Raw genomic sequence first — 26,244 nt, 5'->3', positions numbered from 1 at the left:
CATGCCCCTTGTTTCTCATACTTTCCCACAGGTGTTCAAAATGAAATATTTAATTTGGTTCTAAATGAAACAGCATGCTTTTCAGCTAACTGATGTTCCAGTGAAACCAATGCATTTTTGAGGAAATGTAAATCCACTCTACAGAGAAGTAACAGCTCTCTACTTCTGCATATCAACATGATCCCTTCCACATATCGGACAATTATTTAAGTAGAGGCAGAATGGCAGATGTAGTAGATGGCTGACAGTGAGCTACTGACTAACAGAGCTAGATTCTTCTATAACTCAAAGAGAAAAATAATGATGTTCTCTGAAAGGTGCTAGATCTGAAATACTACAAGGATCTTGCATAATCTTAAGAAATGTCTGACTTCAAAGAAATAAGAAGCATGTTATAACGGACTGGACTTCAGGCTTGAACTGCAAGTCATTCAGACGGTTCATCACTCACTGACCATATACTATATAATTACCTAGCTTTTGTGACCAATATTTTTTTTTACAGCTACTCTATTAGATGGTTAGTTGCCATTACTTTTAAAGCTGTTCTGAATTAACTATAAATTTTGTTGAAAACTTAATAATTACAAAGGTAAATCTTCATCAGCAATGGAATCTCAGGGAAGAGAGGCCTAAACAGAGTTAGCAGTACTCAAGTTATCAATCTCAAAGGACACAACAAAAGCTAGTTAATGTTTTTAAAGTGCTATGAAGTTGAAAGATTCTATACTCAGTAGATAGAGACCTATTTTGTGAGCTTCCGTGTAGGCTAGCAACTGAAGGTTCTAATTACATTGTTCAGCAAACAAATGGAATGGTGATCAACTTCCTTCTTACATCTCATTGGCATAACTTCCAGCAACTCCCTCACACTGTTTAACTTTAAAAGCTATCTTTTCTGTCAAATTGGATTTGAACTGTGGCTTAATATTTGCTTCGATACCAGAACAAGGAGATACCTTAACACCTCTAAAGGTGTCCCAAGACAGAAAGCTGACTGAAGACTGAAATGTGCCACGTGAGTTGAAGGGGAGATGGACCTCTTTCAAATACTGTTTAAATTAACAACCTAGGTTTTCTTGAAGGAAAATTCCAAATTCTTTTTTTTTTTTTGTTTTTTTTGTTTGCTAGCTTTTTTATCTGCTTAATTAATCTTGGTGGTGTGAAAAGCTTGTCTGTTTTTCCAGTTGTATCCACTATTTTCATAAGTCATTTTTCCTGCAAACACTGCTTTCTGCACATCCTTCAGTGAACCTATATTGCTATTTTTTTCACATGGAGGCTAAACCTAATGACTACAACCATCGTCTCATCAGGAGCTTCAACAGGAACAGGCAAGAGGCACAAATGTAAATGAAAACTATATCTGATCTAGTGGGTGGCAACCCTGCCCATCAGTGGGGGTTTAGAACTACATGATCTTTAAGGTTCCTTCCAACCCAAGCTACTCTGTGATTCTTTTCTATGAAAATTACCACCACGTGTCTCATAAGCATCTTATGCAATTTAAATTCTATTAATAATTTCAAGTCTGTCTTCTTTAATTAGTTTCTAATCCATGACTGAAACAGCAATGAAAGAAACTCATCCTTCTGATAAGGTACTGAAAATGAATCCTGTTCATTTTCAAATGTATATCAAAACAAGATTATTATTCACAATTACTAGTGAGTGGCTATTATACAATTTGCTTGAACATCCAAAAACGACCTAAGATTCAAGGAAAATCTGGATACAGAAATCCCAGATTACGTTGCTTCCTTATGCAAGCTAAAGCTGCAATCTAAACAGTGGGGGAAAACTTAGAAACATAAATAAAGAGGGATATGGCAAACAGGAGTCAGGAAGAGGGGCTTCCATTAAACACATCTTTTTGTTATTTTGTGGAAAACAGACTGATCAATCATCAAATCACATAAGTTCAAAATGCTTGCATTCTCCTTCAAACACAAAATTCACAGACTGTCTTGTTTGAAATGGAACATTTCTCTCTGTGCTTCGGGCGATGCTGCTGAAACAGGAAACCCTGCACAACACCGAAAAAAAATAAAGCATAGAGAGATCAAAAGGAGAACTGTGCAGCAGCAGAATCTACATCATGGAGATCAGGGCCAGAATGGCAAAAAAAAAAAAAGAAACCAAACCTTTTGAGTTTGCAGATAGAAGTCTGCTTTGCTCTGGGCATCTTTGCTGGCAGTGTCCTTCTGTTGCAAAGAAACAGACCTTCCAAAGTACATCCAGATGTGTGCAAATACTCATAATGTGTTTCTCATTCCCCCTGGAACACGATCTTGATTTATTCCTGATTCTGATTTGCCTGTTTTCCCTGATAACCTGTAAGTCTGTTATGGTTTTTACAAGTGTAATTTTTTTGATACCTCACTAACTTCAAGACTTCTGTCTTGAGCAATATCCTTCATTATTCCTTGATGACCAGTAGTGCTATTCCTCTACCCAGAGATGCAGGAGAAGTGCAAACTGGCACAGCAGTACTATGACATCTGAAGCTGCTGTCTTCAACAGCCATCCTCAGCATATATAGATGGACTGGTTGGAGGACAGAAGGAAGGACCACAGAAACTGCCTCGGGAGCCAGAACTGAACTACACGAAGACAAATAAGAGTAAACTATATATTTCTACTTTCCAGGTTAATTTTTCTGTTGGTTTAGCTGTTATCACGTTACCAAAATCTGTGCCTCTTCTGACACAGTACCAATATTTTCCCCAAAAGTCTCTATTTAATCCAACAGAATTATCAAAACAGGTACCTGAAGTTAGCTATTTTGAACAAAGGACTAGAAAAATCTTAAGAGATGAACTATCCTACGTGTACCTTACATCAGTGTTGGATGCCATTTTATTTCTCTCTGCCCTTATCTTCACATAAGTCACACCAGAATTTAGTTAGCTATCACCATTTTCCCAAGATTTGCTAAAACACAAGAAACAATTGCCTGCTAAACAAACTTGAGATTGCCTGGAAAATCTAGAAAAGCTGTTAAGTGTGTTCACAACATCCTGGATCTTCACTCCCCAAAACTCAATGGCCTGCCAATACACATCACTGCCCTTCTTACAGTAGTATCACTCAGGTGGTTTGGTATTCTAGCAGTGCATGAAAACTTGTGTATCTTATAATTTAATTTGCTCCCTTTCCTTTTTTTAAGGAGTTTAACCTTTGCAATGAAATCTACCTAATGATCCAGATAGCATGTCTCTCCACACTTCCATTTTTGCGGTCCTCTCTTAAATTCAGTGGGGAGAAAAGAAAAACAAAATACTCAAAGGGACCTGATGTTAGTCAAGCGATTCCCTTCACTTCACCTCCCCCTCCCCCTCAAGTCCTCAGGCTCCAATGAGATTAAATCACCAAGTTAATACAAATCTTGTCTGTCAGCTCCAACTGATATGCAATGTGTTTAGCATAAAAGAAAAGCACAGTTAGAAGATGTTCAATTGATCTTAAATTCAAAGTAAAAGTCCTGCTAAATGCAAAGGGACAAGACAGTTACTACAGATGATGAGATGAGATTGAGTGGAAAAGCATTTATAACACTAAAGGAGAATTTCTCCCCCTCCAAAGTTACCAGTTAGAGTACTCAAAGCAAGTTACTTCTTCTACTTATAACACAGTGTATTTTTTTTTTAAATAACACTATTATCAGTTCAGAAAGTAATAATAACTTCGACAAACTGTTCAACACTGACACTTGCAATGACATTGCAAAAAATACAAACATTCAGAAAATCAGAAGTGCTGAAGATCCCGCTCCAAAAAGCAAGGGTCTTCTGCATGCACTGAAGGAAGATGAAGGTGACTCAAAGCACCATAACTGCACAATCTGCTGGATCTCCAGCCTCTACACTTAGGCTATGGACAGACAGATTTTGCTTAAGAGATTATTCATAAAAGGGCTTCCAACAGAAACAGTGGAGACTGCAGGAGATCATTAGCTTACATAGAGGAGACTTTTTTTTTTTTTTTTTTACTAAGTTTGAGAGTACTAAGTAGACAACAGACTGCTGAGAACTGCATTCACTTTGTGTATGGAACAAGCCTCGCTTTATTTTCATGCTTAATGCTAGCTCTGTATTTAAATGCCTTTGCTGTCCTGATGTGTGATACATGAGACACTAAAAATAGCCTGTCTGTTCCAGAATTTCCATTGTGTCTACCTTTGAAAAATTCCATTTACAATGAAAAAAATGTGACAGATTTAACTTATATAGATAAACTCTAAAATATTGAGACTGAGACCACAAACACAGTAAATCTCTATTATGTATTTCCTACAAATATAAACCTACATTATGCACCTCATATTTAAGAAAAAAGAAGTCCTATTTCAACCTATACTGGAGGAAAAAATGCTTAGAAGCTCACATCTTTTACTACTACTTTTTCTTTCATGTATCTAACTGATAAGGCCTGGAAACTCTCCAAAATTTAAGAAGCCTTATCTGTGTGTTCTCCAATTCTATTTTAGTACTGTAGTTACCTTTCTAATCCAACTCAGATGTTGTTTATATTTTGGAGGGCCTCATGCAGCCAGCAAGACAAAACAAAACAGTGAGATTCTGCTCCAGCAAGATAGAGGTGTCCTCTTAGGACAAAGGTAAAAGCACACAACATTGCATTTGCAAAGCACAGCTGATGATTTCATGGCAGGGAATAAACAGACTATTTCAGTCTTGGAGATTTTAATGTATGTAAGGCACAAAGTATAAAGGAAATGGAAAGAGCCAGCTCTAGTGCAGGCACAGGCAGATTTCACAAAGATATTCATTAACTCCAACTTAACTGGCCAGCTCCCGCAGAGATTTCTTAAACTCACATCAATCAGTGATTGCAACAGTTCTGGGTATTTAGTCTGCTTCAGTGAAGGTTGGCTGAGTTTCTCCAGTGGTCTTGTGATACCGCCAACCAGCAACATAATATCAAGCAACTTCACCTCTAAAAAGGCTGAAGATTAATTACTCTGTCACTCTAACTGCTAATTAATATGCTTGTGCCACTGTCCCTCTACTCTGCCATGCTGGACATTTATACAGTGATATCATCTACACTGTCAACCCTATTTGTCATCAAACAACTGGCTGCTGAGCACCTTCCAAAAATCAAGCGCAGCAAAGCATGAGGGCTACACACTTAAGCATGTGGGCAGCAAGGCAGGAATTGTACATTGGTTTTATGCTCATTTCTATTTTCTGACTGTGCATCAGTATATATATAGTATATATAGTAGGTTCATGAAGTCAGGTTTTATAGCCTACCAAAGCCTATTTCTCAGTTACAGACACTGAACCTCACCACCATGTAGACAGAGAGAAATTCTGAACACTTCCCTTTCTGTGCAAGGCAATGAACTAAATATATACAGAGGAGAGAGAAAAAAAAAAAAAAAAAAAAAAAAAAGAGGTAAACTGTGTGTCTTGTCACTTCACAATGACATTCATTTCGAATTTATGTAATTTACAAGTCAAAAGATAAGTGCAACTCCCCAGTGCCACAACCGTAGCTGTCAGAATCCATCAGGAAGCCTCGGGCTGCTCTTTGACTTTGGGATCACCAGCGACAGTGCAGGCCTTGGCAGCAGCAGTTAGCTGGCCGCTGTCAGTGATGGATGAGACAACAGAACGCAGTTTGCTCTTTCACAGCTACATCAATATGTCCTGCCCTGCTGACGGGCAGGGCAAACCTGGTTTTGACAGCGAGCCAAGCAGATATGAACCCAAAGATACAAAGGAAGCAGAGACGAGCAGTAACAAGGTGTCATCCTCATGGAGTCGCTTTTCTGGCCATAACTGCATTTTAGCAGATGTCCAGCTGAATATTACCAGTGATACATCCATTATGGCCCTGAAAATTTGCTCTATCTACTCTGACCGCAGCCAAAAAAACACATGGTACACAGGAATAGGCCAAATGCTAGGAAATGTGGGCAACTCCCATGCTGTTCACAAACATTTACGTCCGAACCCAAGCACATTCTCCATTACAAAAACAGAGGCAAAATTCCAAAGTGCAAAAAGCATCTATCGTGGTTAAGGACAACTAACAATCCCTTACTGCACTGCCATTTGGAAAAATAATCTGTGTTTAGCTCCATCTGCAGCTACTGTTCTATGGAAAGATATGCTGTCTCCCAAACAATTTCATCAAGTGATTTTTCTTTTTTAATTCAATGCGAGAGCAGGATATCCAGACAGAAATGGCCATGGTCTGATAGGGAAGGTTGGAGAGCTGATTAGAAAGTACAATACACAATGAAGATATCAACACTCACTCTCAAACAGCTAAAACTGTTTTCAAAGTATACAGAAGCAGCAATAAACAGTTCATATTTCATATTTCTGTCCTTTCAGAGAACAAGCTACAAAGGGCACTCTGGGTGAGCCAGTACTGAATGCCTGTTCCTGGTAAGATGCTGCCAGCTCAACAACTTCTTTGTTACTGCTCTGCTCCTTCGGACGCAGCCTCACTGGGTGCTTTTGCACCACGTTCAGCCCTTTGGTAATCCACTCCTCTTCATTCCTGGGGAATTCAGCAAACCTAACTGTGGTCTCCAGCGTTTAACACTTACCCTGCTTTAAAATCTAAAGGTGTATACCAATACCTACATAATTCTTTACACAAAGCATCTGTAGCATTGAGAGCTGTCAACAATCTCTCCTGTTCCCCGGTTCCTCAGCTCAGAGGAAGGCATGGGCTTACCCTATAGCACACCTTCTCACAATTCAGGAGCCTTCACTCTGGCAGAGCCCTGGGAATCAGCGCTAGTATTACATGTACATCAGCTTTTCTTTGCACTAGTGCTTGGATAAAGAGAAGACCACTAGTGGGGGGGAAAAAAAAAAACTCTAGCACCTCCCCAGTGCAGGGAAGAGGCTACAGAGCTAGGCATGGTCCTTCCTCATCCCCACGAGGAGGACAGTGAACAGCAGAACGAAGCTGGGCTAGACCAATAATATCAGTGCACAATCATTTTTTAACTGCATATATTTGCTACTGGGATAAGCTGTGTGAACTTGGTATTTCTCTCAACTTTATTCACAATTCCAAACCCCTACAAATACACTACCTTTCCTCAAGCTGCACAGAGAGGAAAGACACCACAATAAATGAGCCATCTGCTCTGTCTTTCACATTACTACTTTAGAGGACACTTCTGCAGCTCTTCTGTTTAAACCAGTCCCTCATTGTAAAGCAGGTTATAAATAGGTATATTATTCTATCACAGTGAAAATACATGTCAGCCAACATGTCCATCCCCTGCTCCCAGTGTACCTATCAAGTCACACCTGACTACCTATTAGTGACAGCAAGCTTCACCTGTGGTCAGTGCTGTTTGGATGCTGTCGTTGAAGTGAGCTAATATCTGTGATGTCATCTGTTATCAGCACAATGGCTATCTGATGTCTGGATTATGCTGGTGATGGATGTAGCAAAAACTGAGCACTAATTTAAGTCTGAGAGAAGATACTGCAACTGAAAATTAAAAGTTCAAAAGTCATCACTGGTCTACTACAGTGAGCAAGCTGAATATGGAGCCACTGAAGAGGAGTCTGCAGAATGTCTTTTCCAACAGCCAGTTTCTCTGACTATACTTTCTCTTGAACAGAATGTGCTGGTGAATCACTCACTGGTCTGTTTTGGGTTAGCTTGCATCTATTTAAACCAGCATGAAGCTCTGCACCTTTGATGTGAGTTAATTAAGCTCAGATGGCTTTCCCCAGACTGGCTTCAGCAGCTTTGGAAGAGAAGGCAGCCAAATTAGGCCCATCTGTCCAAATGGAAGGGAGTCCTCTCCTACCACAAAGCATGCCTCATTACTCACGTGCATCATTACAGGACAGGAGCTTCCTTCCAAGAGCCCAAGAGCCAGGAGAGGGAGTTTCATGGCTGGCAACAGCTACCTAACATATCAGGTATGTGGAGGCTTGCACACGAACTACAATTCTCTGCTGCCAACTGCTACACACAGAAGGGTCTATCTACAAACGGATTTCCTGCAATCATCTTTTGTTTAACAGTTGGATCTTCTTGGTAAGAAGAGATTTGTAAAAGACACTTGATTTCCTTCTCCCCATTTAAAAATAAAGAAGAATCTATCAAACTAGAGTGGGGCTGAGCTGACTCTCTGCCTTGACCCTGCAGCCAATTTGTATAACTAAAGTCAGTATGAGTTCTGGTAGCCCTTCAGCTGTCAAACTAGAATCCCAAGAAGACAAAAAGTATCCTTAAAGTAAACCACATCATCAGATACAGCTGCTAGAGAATGGGAGGAAAATGTTTCCTGGATCAGGGGATCTATCAGGATCTGGGGAAACAAAGGCAGAAAACACAATTATGCATCTTCAGTTGTCAATAATCAAAAAGAATTTGATCCCGTAGAGGAACTGCAGAAGTCTGATCAGATCCAAGGCTGCTCTGCCACAGCACTATGCAGTAGAGACACTAATCATACCATGTTTTCCCAAACAAACAAGATGGGATATGAGATTTACAACTTGAGATGTTCAAGTAAGAAGTACTGCATTAAATGACAGCATACAAACCTATTCCTTATAAAAATCATTTCATAACAGAAACACTGCATTGTTTCAAAGCAAAACTACTAGGAACAACTACATTTTCAGGTTCACAATTCACAGGCTCTGCAATGACTAGAAAATTCATTATACCTGGTATAATGAATTCCTTCAGTAACATGTTTAGAATCAGGCAAGTTTTTCTAGGAAATATCTACAAAACTGTAAGTGAAACATATCATACAGTTGGGAAACATAAACTTAACACAGAAGACCAAACAGACCTAAAATCTCTTTTCTCTCTGTTACAGAAGATTTTCATGAACATCACAAAAACTAATGAAAAGGTTTAAAATGAAAGAAACACGACTATCAGTAACAGGCATGCACAATACAGACATGCACATACATCCTAAGCAGTGATAAACATTTGTAAATGTAACAGAACATTACGGAAATGGAAATTATGGAACAAGCGAGAGAGTGCTGTATCTGAAGGCCAGTTGTAAGCAGAGCACTGCAGTGTCTATTCTGGGGCCTGTTCCATTAAAAATCTGAAGAGGAAATAGATGGCATCATCATCAAGGCTGTAGATGATGTCATCCTTGAGCTACAGTCAACACACTTAAGGGCAGAGTGCCCTGACAGGAACCTCATGAAACTCAACATGGACAATCGCAGTGTCCTGCTCCTGAGAAGGAATAGGCTTATGTACCAACGCAGACTGGAGACTGACTGTCTGGGTCAGATTGTTCCACAGAAATTGGACAGAGAGTCTTGTAGAACAGTACTAACAGCAGTGCAGCCAGAATATGAAAGACATTCTTCATTTTTACTTGGCACCTGTCAGGCCATGCTTGGAACATCACCCTCAGTTGTGCTAGAAAGAAATCAAAGAATTATCAGAGTAATTGAATGACTTCAGAGCAGGGTCACTGTGTTTTCAGGGCTTTGAAACCCGTGTTCTGCAAAAAGATGCTAAGAGATCTGGGAGAATGAGCTTGGAAAAAAAAAAAAAAGGACAGCTTTGAGGAGACCAACCTGTAGCCCATTGGTAGCTATGGAGAAGCTATCAAAAAGGTGGAGCCCAGTTCTGCACAATGGCATATGGAACAACAATGTGAGACAACAGGCATAAAAAGATATGGGAGAGTATTTAACAGAATATCGGAGGGAATAAAGGTTCATTATGAAGACAGCGAAGATGTGGAACAGAATGCCCAGAGAGGCAAAAAAAACATTAAAAATATAAAAAAAGCAGTTAATTTCCAAGTGTTAAATTGACGTTGCTGATGCATTTATGTTTGCAAGTGCGATTTCCCTGGTGGGAAACTAACTTTCAAATCATCGAACTGAAATACTGGTGACTCTTTTGGATCATAAATGGCAATCATTGTTAGTAAAGTCATAAGCTCTCTACATACCACATCAAGGTCTTGGGAAACCCTCCGTTTGCGCAGCTCTTCCATCCTCTCACACACATCTGTGAAACAGGTGTTGTAGTAGTCTGCATACTGCTGTGCAAGGTCATCAATGTTTCCCAGCGACCCATCCTGTGGTGGAGACAAAGGGAAAAAATGAGAGATTAATCAACTTAAAAATCAGGTTTAAATGTAACAGCACAACCCCTGCAGTATGGGTGGCACACAGCTCGCAGGTCATCCTTTCAATGAGTTGTGGTATCACAGCAGCCCCTTGGGAGCACATGGGTCCCTGCTAATTCCTGCACAGCCAGAACCAGCAGGGATAGCAGTGCACAGCACTATGCCTGGGCACAATCTGCCTCGGTGCGCTCCCACCCACAGACAGCCGTATTCCATCTGGTTCTCCAACCAGCTGCCTGCTCATTTCATTGACAGTCATTACATATGTTCCACCAACGTTATTTACTGGGAGTAGCCCTGCTTTCCTTGACAATCATTAACAGCAATTTCAAACATTAAAACTTCTTGCTTATAAGCAGTCAGCCAGATTGCAAACAGTTCCAGCCAAATGACTCGAACAGGAGAGTTTATACCACTCACAGGGACACTTTGCCAATTGGTCTTTTAAGATTCTCTGGAGGCAGAAACAGGCTTCGCTCAGTCCCAAACCTCTGCTCTGCTAGGCAAGATTACCACCCCATTAACAAAATGGCAATAGCCAGGAACCTAATAGTCACCTATCAATTCCGTCTTTTTAAATGATGGATAAATAAAAGAGGAAAAGAAAGGCTGGATTTTATAGGTGGCATTAGAAATGTCAGTAAATTTCAGGCATATATGCCAGAGAGGGCAGTGTGGATTAACAATTTCTGGTACAATAAGCATACAGTTAACAAAGCCCAAAACAAGGAATGAGGACTTCTGTTTCTCTTGTTGTCTAACTTATGTAAGAGCATATGTTATGTCACATTCCTCAAAAAGGCGTATGTTACTGTTTACATTCTTCAAAAGATAACAACCTATACTTTGTGTATACATTCTGATATTCTGCAGCTTTGTTTCACTGCTGCTATCAGTAAACAAACGCAACACAAACAAAACTCTCTTCAATATTAAGAAAAAGCTAAGCAATTAAGAAAGCATTTAAAAATAATTATGCTAATAGCATACCTAAGATGCACTGCAGGGTTAACATGAGCTAGGAGGAAATATCTTAAACATAAACCACAGAAGATATTGCCATTTGAAAAGAAATAGTCCTTTTTTCTGTGTTACGACTGTGCAGAAGAGGCAGGTCTGCTCTAACAAAGTATCAGTTCCAGGTAATTGGAATGAAACTCTCCTACTTCAATCAATGAGGATGCCTACCAAACCTGAGACTTGCAAAACACACTTCCTACTTTTTTAAAGCACATTTCCACATGCCCAGTAGGTATTAAACATTTCCCAGAATGGTTCCTCAGAAGCATCTGCGGTTTCTTCAAACTAGTGTGTAAGGCACAGATGGAAAACAACTTGTGTATCACTTGCTGGAGCAGCTGAAGCAAAATAACTTCACTAAATACACACATATACACTTCTCCATGCATGCTTACTCATTTTTTACTGTATTTCCTACCTCTCAACCTTCCAATGATCTCACATGGGAATCTCAACTGTTGCAAGATTGAGTTTCTTAGCACAAGAAGATCCCACTTCTGGGACCTTTGGACTTCACATAGCTTCAGACAGATAGCTTTCCATGCCACTGGGGACAAAACACTGGCATCCTTATGAAAGAGAGAGATTCTGCAGCCTATCTTGCCTTGGAAGCAGTGGGCAGCAACCACACATCTTCTCCAGGTAATTCCTCCCAAGCTGTCATTTCCCAACAGGCTGGGTAAGAAAAGGACTCCCAAACTCACCTGAGCCTGTGGACACTCTGCCAGTGGCCTCCATAGCCTTGACTGAGCACCTGAGCACACAGGTACTGGTGCTATGCAGCAGGGTGTCTTTCACAAGGTCTGCATGCTGTGTATGGATAAGCAGCTCTACTGTGCCATGGGGAATAACAAGCACCAAGCAGAAAAAGTAGCCCACAAACATAATCTTCAATTGCTCACTGCTGCAGCCAATACAAAAACCTGCATGAGTTTCAAAGAGATGACACAAAACCTGATTCGCAGCCATTCCATCCCAGCACACTGGGACTTTGTGAGCCTGTCTCCTTCCTGAACTCTGGACCCTTTAAATTTCACATAGTAAATTTACTGGGGAATACATGTGTGTAGTTAAAGATTATACAGCACAGCAGTTGCTACTTTAAAAAGTTACTGTAATGACTCTGAAATTGAGTAATGTACTCCAAATCCAAATGTATCAGGTGAGCTTCTGTTTAGCTAAGCCAGCTCTACTGCAACTGGAGTTAAAATTGAGTAAGACAGCAGCCTGCAATGCACAAAGGATCAAACAAAGCTTTGCAAATATTCTCTTTTCACATATTTTGGTGTAGGGCTCGTGGAGCTTTCTGTAAAGGAGGTCTCCACAAGTCTAAAGGCTTGTGACTGTCTCTAGAGGAAAATGAGCTTGGTGACAGCTCTCCAATTAAACTCTGCTGACGAAGGGCTGTGCCACTGCAGCTGAGCATGTGATGGTAAAGAGCAGCCAACAGAGAAGTGACAAAGGCCATCAGTGCCACAAAGCCTGGAGAAACTGACAGCACTTCAATCAAGGCACAGGACTCAAGTGAGGGGCTAAGCTCCAAATACAACTCATGGCAACACTCCAAAGAAGACAAGTCCCATGTGAAAGAAAACTTAACATACCGAACAGATGATAGGACAGAAATTGCTTGGAAAAGAGAAAACTCCAGAAAAACCTCATTGTGACCTTCCAATACTTGAAAGGAGCATATATGCAGGAGGGGGTACAACTGTTTATGCGGGTGGATAGTGACAGGACAAGGGGGAATGGTTTTAAACTGAGACAGAGAAGGTTAAATATTAGGAGGAAGTTTCTCACTCAGAGAGTGGTGATGCACTGGAACAGGTTGCCCAAGGAGGTTGTGGATGCCCCATCCCTGGAGGCATTCAAGGCCAGGCTGGATGTGGCTCTGGGCAGCCTGATCTAGTGGCTGCTGACCCTGCACATAGCAGGGGGGTTGAAACTAGATGACCATTGTGGTCCTTTTCAACCCACATGATTCTATGATCCTATGAAAATATGATGCTAAAAATGTAAACATTTGTATTTACATCTCAACCTTCCAGGAGGTTGTAGTGGAAGATATTAATCTATTTTTTTCTCTGTAGTAAAGAGCTTTTCTGAGTTTACATGGGAGATTATCCCAAGAGCACTGCTTTTGTCAAAAGGAAAAACAGATCCACAAGTTACTGAAGCCAAAGACAGCAAGTATTTCATACCCAGCAGCATCCGTCCACGTCACACACACGAAAATAATGCCACAACTGTACAGACAATTATATATCTGATTTACATTACCTCAAATTTTCTCACAGTGTCTTAAATGCATATGATTACCTCCATAATCCACTTCTATTCTATTAAGTACTACTAAAAATATGCAAAGCTAAAAAAAAAAAATAAAGTCTCATTTTTCTTCCCTTTCCTCCTGCACTGATGACAGCTGAGAGGACCTACATGAGACATCTGGTGATGTCAGACTGGAGATACAAGTAATCAGAAGATGACTTTTGAACTCTAAATTCTTGCTTGTCAATGCCTTGAATTGAAAGCTTCTCCAAGCAGCTCCAAACTCCCTCACACAGACATTGCCAGTGTGCTTTGTGTTCCAAGTCTGTTTCTGAGTGAACTGAGTACAAAATACCCACGTGCAGAACTTTAAGAACTCATTAATCTCCCTTGAAAGGCAAAGGTGGCAAAGATAGTCATAGGAATTGTCTAAAACATTCTAAAAACTCCCTAATAAAACAGAACAATAAAAGCATTCATAACTAACAATACTTTAAAGAGATGTCACCCTGATGCATAAAGAATAAAAGTTGATGTTAATTTTCATAGTTTCCTTTGCAAGCCAAAACCTAGAGGATTTTTAAAATAATAGAAATAACAGTCAAAACTCAATTGTTTGCTTATTTCCTTTCTTCCTTATGCATAACCCGACAGTGCAGGCCTGGTTCCAATACAAAAACAGACTTGAGTCAACACTTCAGTTTCACAGCTATGAAAATAGCATACAGCTATTTGATAGCAAAACTAACAAGCTGGTGTAACCTAAAAGTAAGCCTTCAGTTATGTGCCACTAAGTCCCACTCTGACACAGGGGCCATCCTATGTTTGAATTAGCTTATGCGACCCTAATGAAAAATGGCATAGCTTTCAAATACGTTCTTACTGATATATCTGTAATTCAGCACCCACTGTGTGCTCTTCAGTGCTTTAGGTCAGTTATATTTGAGAAAACAAGACTTCATGGCAGCTCTTTTTCTTTTACTACATATTTAACAGTTATTAAAGCCCTGCCACGAAGACTGCTGTGCACCAGTTGTGTTTATTGCCACACAAACTGCAGTGTTCAAGATACGTAATCCTACTGATTTTCTCTGGAGCAAAATATTGTAAGCAACAGAAATATTCATTACAAATACCATTCCTGAAATATTTCTATTTGTAAGAAGCAACAACACGTTTCTCCTGAAACTCTGCTACTTCTTGAGACATTTTCAGAAATAATCTGACACTCGGAAAAGTGAAACGACCCACTAGTTCTGAAGGGGCAAACCTAAAATTACTACTTAATAAAACGTTTTAATGAAAACTGAAATTACCTCAGATTTCTAGTTTTGGTAGTCAAACAACGCTCATAAATTTCCATCTTATAATGTATGCATACAACATTTTTTGGTATCATAAAACAGAGGGTAGAAGATGAATTACCCTGGAATGCCCAGAGAATTAGTTCTGATATGCATGTGAATACCAGAGGAATCCATCGAGATTCATGTTAATGGAGTGACTACAAAGAGGAGCTGGAATGATCTGACACACTTATTATGAAGCTAAGATTTACCGGTCACTGCACATCAGTTAGCTTAATAGAATGACAGAATCCTTTGTATTTGACATCTAAAAGTGTAAAGAGAAAAATGTTTTGTCAGCAAGCTTCGCTGGCAGTAAAATTAAATAAAAATACATTCATATTTGAATAATGACGACGGTATAACAAAAATTACCAGGACAGGAGGAATAACTGCCTTTGCTAGTAACAAATGTTTTGTGAACCTGGGTATGCACCTAAATCCTAGGCATAGCACAGCATATGTTCTTTCTGCTCAAATTTCCATGCAGAATAAGAGTTTTGGAAAAAGCCAAACAAACCAACAAAAACCAACCAAACCAAAAACCATCGATGACAGTTTGTACTTCACTACCTCAGATTCTGACAGTGTATTACAAAGCTGCACATTCCAGCCCATCCCCCTATTCTAGTAGCTACAGATGCCAGGAAAGAGGTCTTGGTTATTAGACAAATGCACTCATTCTCCAAGCCAGGGGATGGAATTCATGCAACTGTGAGAATCTCTAACTTGTAAAATAAATGTGAATGCTCTGAGCCTGTTTGGCCAGGCAGAGGGGTCTCCAGCTGCATATGGCAATACAGATGACAGCACACAAAGCAGCCACACAAGTTACAATCGCCGTACCCCCTCCAGCTATGGCCACAGCACAGGAATAATCTTGGAAGGTTAGGAACAGCTCAGAAACCGGCAGGAAAAATTTGACTACTGATCAATGTATATGAAAAGGACACAGCCAAAGTGAAGATGGTCTTTTGCAATGCTCTGCAATCATGTCCTGACAAAGGCATGCTTTTGATCTTCTCAGCCCAAGATGTGAAAAATCTATTTCCATACTTGAGACACAGAACTACTGTGTGGAGAATGGCTGTAAACATGAGTAGCTTATTTCTGGCACTTCAATCTTAACAGGGACATCTACCAAAAATGTGTGGAACACGATCATAAGTTTAAATAATACCTTTGGTTTGGATTAGCTGTAAGGAGCACAGAAATGTAAGCCAGAATGTGGTCCAGAGCAAACAGGCTTGTTTGGGCTGGAGAGAAGGAAAAAGGACCAAAAAAAGTTGTGAAATGGGAACATCTGTGGAAAGGGAACATGTTTGTGCATAAGAAAAGCACTGCTTTCAAGAGGACTTCACACATTCAAAAAGATCTTCAGAGCTAAACAGAACTAGCCTATCTAGACAGCAAGAGATGCTCAGGTTTCCATCAGACAACTCTGAACCAGCCCATTTAACACTTTTCTCCAGTGTGGGCTCAGAGAACCTTGTGTATATTCCCCTACGCAACCATGATGTGGCTATTATAATTAGAAAACTAAGTTTATTTTCCTCCTCAGATCATTGCCATTGTTTGCTTTTTTCCTTTTGTTCCCCTACCCCCATCCCCCCCTTTTTGGGCTGGCTGTGGAACTGCTATCCCCATCACAGACACAAAGCTGGAGATAAAACTGTGACAGCACCTTCTGCACTACAAATTGTATGAACACATGAATTTAGGCCTCTCATCTAAAAGAGACTGTATTTCACATTCTTCCACAGTCCTTTGTAAAGAGGCAGACTTGTATCAGGAACACATCTTTCCAAAATAGAGCAGTTACATTTCCACGCACCTCTCTGGGTAGCACTTGTGTACGTTACAGTAATACAGACTCAAATGAAGAGGGCAGTCATCCACAGGAAAACCTGCAGAGCTTCATGATAATTGTGTACAGTATTAATTTCTGACTCTCTTACCTGTCCTTTGCTAGCAATGTATTTCTGGCAGGAATATGGTCAACTTTTTGCATTCTGGCTTAGCTTCAAAACAGCTGCTGCTAAAAATATATCCAATAAGCTGCTATAAAAACGTCTCTGCCTCTTCCTAGGGCTCAGAAAGGACAATTTTCCATTCAGGAGAAGAAACAATTCCACCATGCATAAAATGGCAAGTTCAAAGTCAATCTTGACAGTCAATGGGGTCAGAAATGTGAGAGAGAAGAGGGAGGCCAGGGAGCCTCACACTCATCTTGATATTCTGGGGAAGGCATAAAATACACAGTGTAGGAGTCATGACATTTTTATATTGAGAACAGCTATTTTAGATGAGTTGAAGGGTTGTCATGGTTCCCTTGACCTCTCTATAGCTGGATGTTGAGAGAACAAAGAAAACACACAGATCACACTGATTCAATGGAAGACTTTCTGTTAATTTTTATGGCATCCGAGCACTGAATCATTAAGTTATGTGGCTTTACAGATGGTTATAAAAATAGATCTAATAACACTGTCAATCTCTCAGCAGCATATTTTAAACAATTTGAGATTCTTTACAATAAATAGAAGGCACAATGGTGCAGTCTGACAGAAAAGATTTTGTATAACTTACTTGAAATAATTGATATAGTCCACTAAATTCAGAGTACAGTCTCTCTACACCCAGAAACTTTATTACACAGCCGTGTAACCTTTTTCCATTATATATGATACCTTATCATATCATTAAAGCAAGAGAAACTCTTCCTCTTTTCAAAGCTGTTGCAAATCAAACACTTCCTTCACCAACCGCACCACCATCTTTTTCCCCTCACTTTTCATCATAAAGTCCTGAAATCTCCAGGTGTAACAAAGCACCTCTTAAAAGCATTACAAATGCGATCTACTTTTCCTCTCCATGGTAAATTAAAATCAGTATTTCTCTCTCTGGCATGCAACCAAGGAAGTCCTCTATGTAAAAAAACAATTTAAAACAAAAATTTATAAATAAATAAATATATATATATATGCTAAAGGAAAAAGTTTTATCAATGCAAATGTACATTCCAACATACTTATAAAGCGGATATTTATCAGAAGCAGAACCAGCTCTTTCAGATGCTTGTTATCTTGATGGACAAGATTATATGCACATTTTTTGAATAAAAAGTTTGTTCAAAGCATCCTTAATGTCCAGCTTCCCTAATAACAGTATATTATCCTCCATCCTCCTCTTTTCAAGGTGATCTGTAATAAGCTCATCAAAAAAACAGATCAGAACTCTTAGTCTACATTGATAACTGCTAGGCCATCCCTACCCACCCAACTGGCCATCAGTCAGGCACAGGTAATTGCTGCCAGCTTGTAAAGCAGCATAAATGAACAACTCCTCAAGCCATGCAAGAGCTGCACTTGACATCATCTATCACTAATTTGTGTCTCTGTTTATCACTGCCTCCTCCTTTCACACACTGCATTTGCCAAATCTTTTTCCCACACTGAATGGAAATGCATCCCTCTGTATACATCAACTACCCTGGCACCTGGGAACAGAAACAAATGATATACAGAAGAGTGGCAAGAATTAAGAACGAACTATATGTTATTAAAGCACCATTACAGAGATGGAAATGAACTTCTTGTTTCAGCATCAGGAACTTCAACATGCTAGGGGGTGGTTTCAGGTTTGCATAGGCTAAAGTCTAATGAAGTGGATATACAAAAAACAAATATCTTATGTAGGTGATGGAATAAGTCCTCATCTCAGTGAGCTGGACCAATCAACTGTAATAGCGTATAAGCTCTCATTAAAATTCTATCTTTTCTATCCAGTCGTAGCACGACAAAAAAACAAAAAACAACAACAATTCTGTGGCAGGTTGGTCCTGTGCAACTCATTGAAGCAGTAACCTGAAAAAGAACCCTAAGAACTTGCAAAACATGCAAGGAAAAAACAATAACTTGGATATTTAAAGACAAAGGAACCAGAGTAGACAACTGCATCTCTGGACAACTGAGTTAAAAAGTAAGTTTGAGCTCACAGGTTAAGAGTATCTGGCAAGGGGCTAAATTGTATGGTAGACTCAGAGAAAGCAAACCTTGGTCGAATTTATATCCAAGTGTAGTCAAAACTGATTTCTTCTTTTTACCAGTGTTCACAAAGGGTGATTCCCTCTGAGCTGAATGTACTGGTGAAATACAGTAAAACAATGAAATGCACTAAAACAGCTCAGTGAACCAAGAAGCACTGCAATCTTATTTAACAGTGATTGTGCTGTATGAAATTCTGATTTCGTTTTCTATTTCAATTACGGGGGGGGGGGGTGTCAGAAACTACTATAAAATAGGGGCTTAACTGTGAACATACTCTTAGGAGCGTGCCAAGACAATCTTGTTTAAGGAGTAGGCAACAATTTTTCAGCTGTTTTTGCGGCTTTATTTGTCTGTAAGTCACCCTCCATGCAGGAAAGACATCCAGAGTATTAATACCATCTACCAGTACATTGATCTGTTTGCTTTACAGAATTTCATTCTAACCTAATCCTTTTGATCTTGAAATGAGTATGTATCAACAACATAAAGAGCAATGAAAGCACAACATTTTGGATTTGTAAAACTTACTGGATTCGTAAAACTTACTGCATCAACATATAGCAGCAAAAATCCTCACAGCACCACATCTACATCCCTTACATATTTACTGTTCAAGCTCAAAGAAATTTTTGCCCGAGATGGAATATATGCAGTTCATATTAGGGATGCATACAAGAGGCGTATAGGTAATTGTCACCACATTACTCAAGGCGAAAAAAAAAGTAAAATAATTCTTTATCCAACTTGGTGGTCCCTCATTAGTTTCTCCCAAATAAAGCACAAATTTGTTTTTATGGCAGCGCTAAGAAGTTCTCTCAGTCTTTAAATTCTTTATGGAAGAAATGGTATAATTATTATCGTGCTAGGTGCTCTATTAAAAAAAAAAATAATAATAATAAAGTGAGAGTGACAAATACCACCTCTGACATTTGTGTCTCTCTATTTGTACATCTATCCCAACACCACAACAGTAAGAATATCTTTACCTTAAACTTTGCTATCCTTTTCACCAGGAAATAAGTTGCTCAGAAAAAGGAAAATTCACTGAAAGAAATTTCTTACCCTTCTTCCTCCCCATCCCTTTTCCTGGCTTCCTCAGCAGAATGTTGTTTGTTATACCCTTCATTTCTCTTTCCTAAGGTCTGTTTTCCCCCCTTTTTGGGAATCACGCCTTAGGTCCAGCACAACTCTCTAGCCTGGCTCTCCTGAAGGACCGCAGCATCCCTGGCCCAATGGTGATGGCTGTGGGTATGCACTGAGCAGATGTGGGAGTCTGTCACAGCCACTATGCCCCACGACACAAGGTGCTGTATATCCAGGGATACAGACCGCCAGTGCAGAGGGCAAGGAAGCTGTGGGCCCTGGAAAACAAGGCTGCCTGCACTGTTGCTTTCTCTGAAACTCTGCTACTCTTCTGATCTTTCCTGCTGGAAATTCAGCAGCTAGCATTCTGGAAGATGTATTCAAATCTTCTGCATGCTTGGAGATTAACCTCTCCTTCACTCCTACTGCTTCCTGACAGGCAATGTTTTACCAGAAAAGGAAATAACCATAATTGAATATGGCAGAAATCCATTTTTCCCCAAGTAATCTTAACAGCAGAAGAAAAAGTTTCCTGCAACCTGCACCAGCTCAGCTCATGCTGCCAGGGGAGACTGCCCAGCCCCGCTGCCTCTGCAGCAGCCTCCGGAGGACAACCTCGCTGTGCCCACATTTTGCCCCTGTCAGTTGGTCCCATGTGTCCAGGCAGAGCTGCAAAAAGGCTGTGGTGAAGTGCAGCGAGGCAAAGAGAACCCTAACAAACTCCAGAAAGCCTGGAAAGTCGCATACAGACAGGGCACAGCGACCTGCGAGGAAGGGAACTGAACACAAGGATGAACCCACATCAACTACATGTATTCTGTACCCCATCATGGCCACAAGCACAATATCAAGGGGCTACAAGCATGGAGCGTGGCAAACAATACATTCCTGCAGACTTGGAACTTCCTTCTACTTTTAGGTCTTTCTGATGTAGGCACTTTTTAAAATTTTTTTGGCAACAATCAGGACACAAGGGATATTATTCTTGGAGATATTTTGGTTTTGAAGGAGAGGGCTTATCCCAGTTTGTGTGTGAGGCAGGCATAATGACAGACATGTTATTTATGAGGAGCAGTGGCAATAACAACCATGCTTAAATAGCCAGCCCGTGTTTACACAGGGAGCCAGAAGCAGAAACCAGACAGCAACATGGTTAACTTCACCATTTACTTGCTGTGTGGGCTGTTCTTAGCACATCTTTCTGCTTTTAGCTTAATAAAATAATACCCATAAACACAGTAAAAACAGAAAAACTGACCCTGTACTGAAGCACTTGAGTGAACCAGGTTCTGACTCCAACACAGCACTATCAATGCTTATTCTTAACTGCCACAGGTAGCACAGAGCTGAACTAAACATAAAACTACTCATGCAACACTTCATGGTGCTGGGCTAAGGCTTTATCATTTTAACTAAGCATCATGAAGTCTCTTTGGAGAGTGCTTTATTTAGGAGCAGTTATGCACAGCTATCAGGGGTATTCGGTTCATTTAATTAAGTTGAATACAATTATACTCCAGTGGGTCTTAAAAATGCAAGAATCTATTTAAATATTATTTAGATGCGTATCTTTTAACTACCACAGACTGCACAGGGCTTCCTGTTTATATCAATTAGGGACATCAACCTAGCAGTAAGAATTCTCTCTCTTGTCAGTGTATAATCCTTTCTTCTCTGGAATCTGGTATTTTATTTGCACATTTTCCTTCAGCTGTGCACAGAGATGTGCATTTTGCATTCCTGTGTGCCTATATTGCTTCATCAATGCCAAAGTGCTTCCTAATTAGGCTAAATAGGCCTCTTACTCAAATAAAAGAGACATATTTCTACCTACCTACAGTGCAATTCCTACGGAGTCCAGGCTTAAAAAACTGTGTGGTTGCCACATCTCTCAGGTGTTTCAAACGCGTTTCTTTGAAGGAGCAACATGCAATTTACTACTTTCAGGAGCACCTCAGCAAGGAGTAAGCTACATGCTTGCTTTAGGAAGATGTTTAATCTCATGGAGCTGTCTATCCAGTAATGTGTTCCTCTGATAATACTTATACTTTCACTGGTCATTGAATGCATTACTCAAGTGTTGCACATCATATTTTATGTTTCAGATGGGGTACATCTCTGTGAAAATCCCCACGTGGTGAAGGAGAACCTAAAAAGCAGAAGCTGGCAGAATCCCACTGTCAATAAAGTATGTGAGAAATCACGAGTCTCTACCAAACCCAGTAGTTTGTTGTGACCAACCCAAGGCCCTGAACCACAAGTCAAAATGCTGCAATTGTAGATAAAGACACTTGGACTTGGAGAGTAAACTAAGTTGGCACTTGAACAACAACACAGCGACCTGAACATCAAAAGGAGAGCGTCCCGCAAACTAACCATTTGTCAGGAAAGGTGTCAGGCAGAAGAAAAACATCTCACCTAACTGTGAAAGAGATTGTATGATGAGAAGAAAGCTTCCAATGGATGAGTTCCCTCAGATTCTGCTTCTGAAAGTACAGCCTGTTGTCACAGGGAACACCAAGCCACAAACCCAGCAAGTGTGGCAGGACAAGCTACATACCTGGGCCAATCTGAAGAGCCACAAGAACAGCAGGGAGCTCTCAGAGCAAAATGAAGGCATTACACATTACATCACTTTTCAAAGCATGCACTATTATCAAGCCAAACCAGAGGATAGACAGTAATAATCTACTTCATGCAAGAAGACTCAGGACTTGAAGGGATGTCTCTCACAAAGAGTAAGGAGAATCACACTTGTTAAGATCTCTCTTCCAAGCTTTAGAGGCATGTATCAAGGCTGGTTGGGAATGAGTTACACATTAACAGGCAATGAGGGCACTGGTTGTATCCAGCGGTCAACAACCCTTTCAGCCTCAGCCCCTTCTCGCTAGCCAGCCCTCTGCTACAACTTATCCACTTGAAACACCCACCCTGGCATTACCTTACATGATTCACACGCTCATTAACAGCTTAACCCACTTTACGTCTGTCCTCAAGCAAAATCAGAACAAGGTGCAACCAACTAGGCACAAGGGGCTTTGCCTTCTGATACTCCATTTTAGGAATGAAGCATGCCCTGTCACTTCAGAGCCAGGCCACCACTGACACTCTCTGGCCCACCATCAGGCCCAGGCCTCCTCAGGGCAGCCTGCACACTGACCTTTCCCTTCCTAAGTCTCAGCACAGGCTTTGCTCATTTCCTCTCATGGAGGCTGCAACTCTTCCTTCCACAAGAGCTTCCCAAATCCCTCTTCCTAGTGGTTACCAGCTACTCTTCTCAACTGGGATTATTTCTCCACTCTTCTAGCCAAACAAAGACAGCTGTGGATACATTGCACGTTTGCTGCGTGCCATCACCCATTTGTTCATTACACTAAATGCATTTTCCTAAGTGAGACGGAAGTCTGGAATAGAGAGAGTCACTTTTTTTTTTTTTTTTTTTTTTTTTTTACTGCTCCAAATAGGAGCCCTACACAGCAAACATCTCTATCCAAGAGAGGGAGGAGGGCCAGAGATGTAATATATTCCTCCTCACCTTTTCTGTGGCAGTTTGCACCATAAATACCCAGATGCAAGCACTATGCCATAGTTGTAATTAGATTTGGCAGATGAAAAAAACAAACAAAAAAAGAATTTGTAAAATCTTTTATATTCGAATTGCATTTGAGATGTGGATTAAAAACCACAATTAGCTTGGCAGAGACTACCTGAGGAACGTAGTAGTCTGCCAGAGAGGAAAAGTAACATTCAGGACTTACACCTCTTTCTTTTGTTTCAACTTCGGTAATTACAAACTCGACCTCTAATCCGAACAAACCCAATGAGACTCATCAGGGTTAAGACTGCAACAAGGATCTGCAGAAGCATCCTTTGCCATTCTCTTCCCTGCATGAACACACACCATATGCGGAATGAAGTAATTCTTCATCACCACGCCAATATTCTGATTAGGTCCTTGACCTTATGTTCTCGGTTGACTTCCTGAGTTTAGACAGATATCACGCAAAGCCTGGGCTTTACATTACCCATCTGCACATATATACATTCTCGCTTCCAGACACAAAACCTAAACAATACACTGTGGGATGTGTGCTGAGCAAGAAACAATGTACCTCGCAGAGGTGACATACCCCAATTTCCCTTCAATTCCTTAAACAACAGACCATGCCACCACAGGGGAGCAGGATGACAGAGGATTAGACTGTATTTCATGCCTCACTGCAAAACATTCAGGTAGCAGTAATTAAAGAGAAGAGCAGAATTTTTAAAGACTGACAACCATTTTGCACTGCCTACAGCTGAGCAACCTCCACTGATGAAACAAGCAATAAACAGATCTCTTCACAAACCTCTTCAAAGACTGAACAGAGTAAAACACCAGGGAACAAAATATAATGAAAAGTATGCATCTTTCAACTTCTATTTGCATTCTGCACAGAAACCAGTGCAGGAACATTACAAGCTGAAACACCGAGAGAAATTTGGATAACTGAGATACCGGGAACTGCCATTTTCCTCTACAACAAAAACACGACCTCAGAGAAACTTTAGAGCCGCATGGTATGTAAAAACAAACAAAAATGTTCAAAGAATTTGCCACGTCTGGAGATTTCCAACGCGCTCTGCCAGCAGGAAAACTTCCTTTACTCAGTCCTTTTTCTCCAATGAAATGAAAACAGACATAAGGATATGCATTCAGAGGGGGAAGAGAAAGCCACCTGCTTTTAAACTGAACTAGTGCTGCTGCCTCATTTGTAACAACACAGACCCACCTGGCAGCACTAACACATGCCAGGTACTGTTTACAACCTTGGAAAATGGACTGTAGTCTCCAGCTCATGCATGTGGAAATCTGTTGTCCCTAATTCTTATATAAAACACGACATAATCCCCACAAAACATTCCGAAGCACAGAGTTCTTGAAATGTAAATATGGTCATCTTGAGGTTGGAAACCTGAAGATAGGAGTTACAACCAATATGCAGTGTGCAGTGTCTCCACCCTCTTCCTGTTATACAGTGGTTATTTATGAATTCTGAGGTGGGAATGTGACAGATAATGGAGTGGAAGTCAGAGCTTGCAAGTTGTGATGCATATTACATATGGACATAATTACTCTTCTGTTTAAAACATTTTTTTCTTCTTATTTTCATCCTCACAAGGGGATGTTTTGGCTTAAATGGAGGAGTTACTGTGCTAAGCTAGCCAATCATTGAAAACCCGTAAGAATTATCAACTATTCGGTATTACTGAAGATTCAGTTCACATCTACATGGTGATACTGCTAACAAAACAAATCTAAAAGTGGTGGTAAAAAGAAAAGTAATGAGCGTCAATTAGAACCTAATTACCTCCAATTTGCTTTCCAACCCTAGGACGGTATAAAAAAAACTTTTGGTCTGAGAGGGTTTTTTTTTTTTTAAACAGAAGTCAGAATGCTCAGAAAGCTCCTGCTGTGAGACTGCAAGTACAAAATCCTGAAGTGATGGATGCATTTCAGAACTTGTACAGATACGGCTAAGAGAGATAGAATGCAATACTTGAGATCTCCACAGCTCTGTAAACCCCACAGATTCTACAGCAGTGATATACCACTATTAAAGACATAGATTATGAGTAGTAAGATATTATTCTCACAAGCAGAACACCTTAAAAGCCTAAAATGCTTTTCCCTGAAGTGCAGCGAAATGCAATCAACTCTAATGTGTGTTTTCACTGAAGCTCCAGCTGTGGATATACACTCACTTCACGAACATGCACCCTATCGGCAGAGAGGTGCAATGCACCATCATGGTCAGTACTCTCCAATCCATTTTTCCCCCATCACTGAGTGTACACAAGAGAAGAGAACCAGCTCTGCACAGCAGGGTCGGCCCGGTGCCAGCGCTGGGAGAACCATAGAGCTCAATATGACAGAACTTGTAAAGAAATGGCCAAAGGTGTTTCTCCTTTCTTTTTTTAAATCCATGAACCATGCTTGGTTGCAGTGTAAGTAAACTCTTGTGCCCTAGGCTCGTGACATTTTTATGTAAGCAGTGAAGAAACTGGACTTTATCTTTCTTTGCACACCCACTGCACCTCCAGGAGCAAAAGAAACATCCAGCACCAAGATGCTGCTCAGGTGCTCTTCATTCAGCATTGCAGCAGGCGTGCTGATATTCTCATTAACACTGTTAGACTCCTGCCATGCCCATTACAAAGCTTTCAACGTATCGCTTTTATTACTATATTAAATAGTTACCTAATCTCCCTTATATATGCCCTCCCACACAACCAGAACAGGCCAAAGGCAGAGAACACTGCGACATGAAATTTTAACACACGGTTACCAGAGTAA

The 26,244-nt window shown here is 40.4% G+C and overlaps 1 protein-coding gene across 4 annotated transcripts in view; it reads right to left on the bottom strand.

The window, feature by feature from the left end:
• SASH1 (SAM and SH3 domain containing 1) overlaps positions 1 to 26,244 on the bottom strand; it is a 516,773-nt gene that overhangs the window by 88,472 nt on the left and 402,057 nt on the right. For all 4 annotated transcript variants that reach the window (XM_085216996.1, XM_085216997.1, XM_085216998.1 and 1 more), the window contains exon 2: positions 9,959 to 10,087. In XM_085216996.1, the coding sequence (XP_085073122.1) occupies positions 9,959 to 10,087 (129 nt within the window). The remainder of the gene's footprint in view (positions 1 to 9,958; positions 10,088 to 26,244) is intronic.

Source organism: Meleagris gallopavo, chromosome 2 (assembly GCF_905368555.1).
Source record: "Meleagris gallopavo chromosome 2, MGAL_WU_HG_1.1, whole genome shotgun sequence".
Classification (NCBI taxonomy): domain Eukaryota; kingdom Metazoa; phylum Chordata; class Aves; order Galliformes; family Phasianidae; genus Meleagris; species Meleagris gallopavo.
This window is presented reverse-complemented; position numbering and strand designations above follow the sequence as displayed.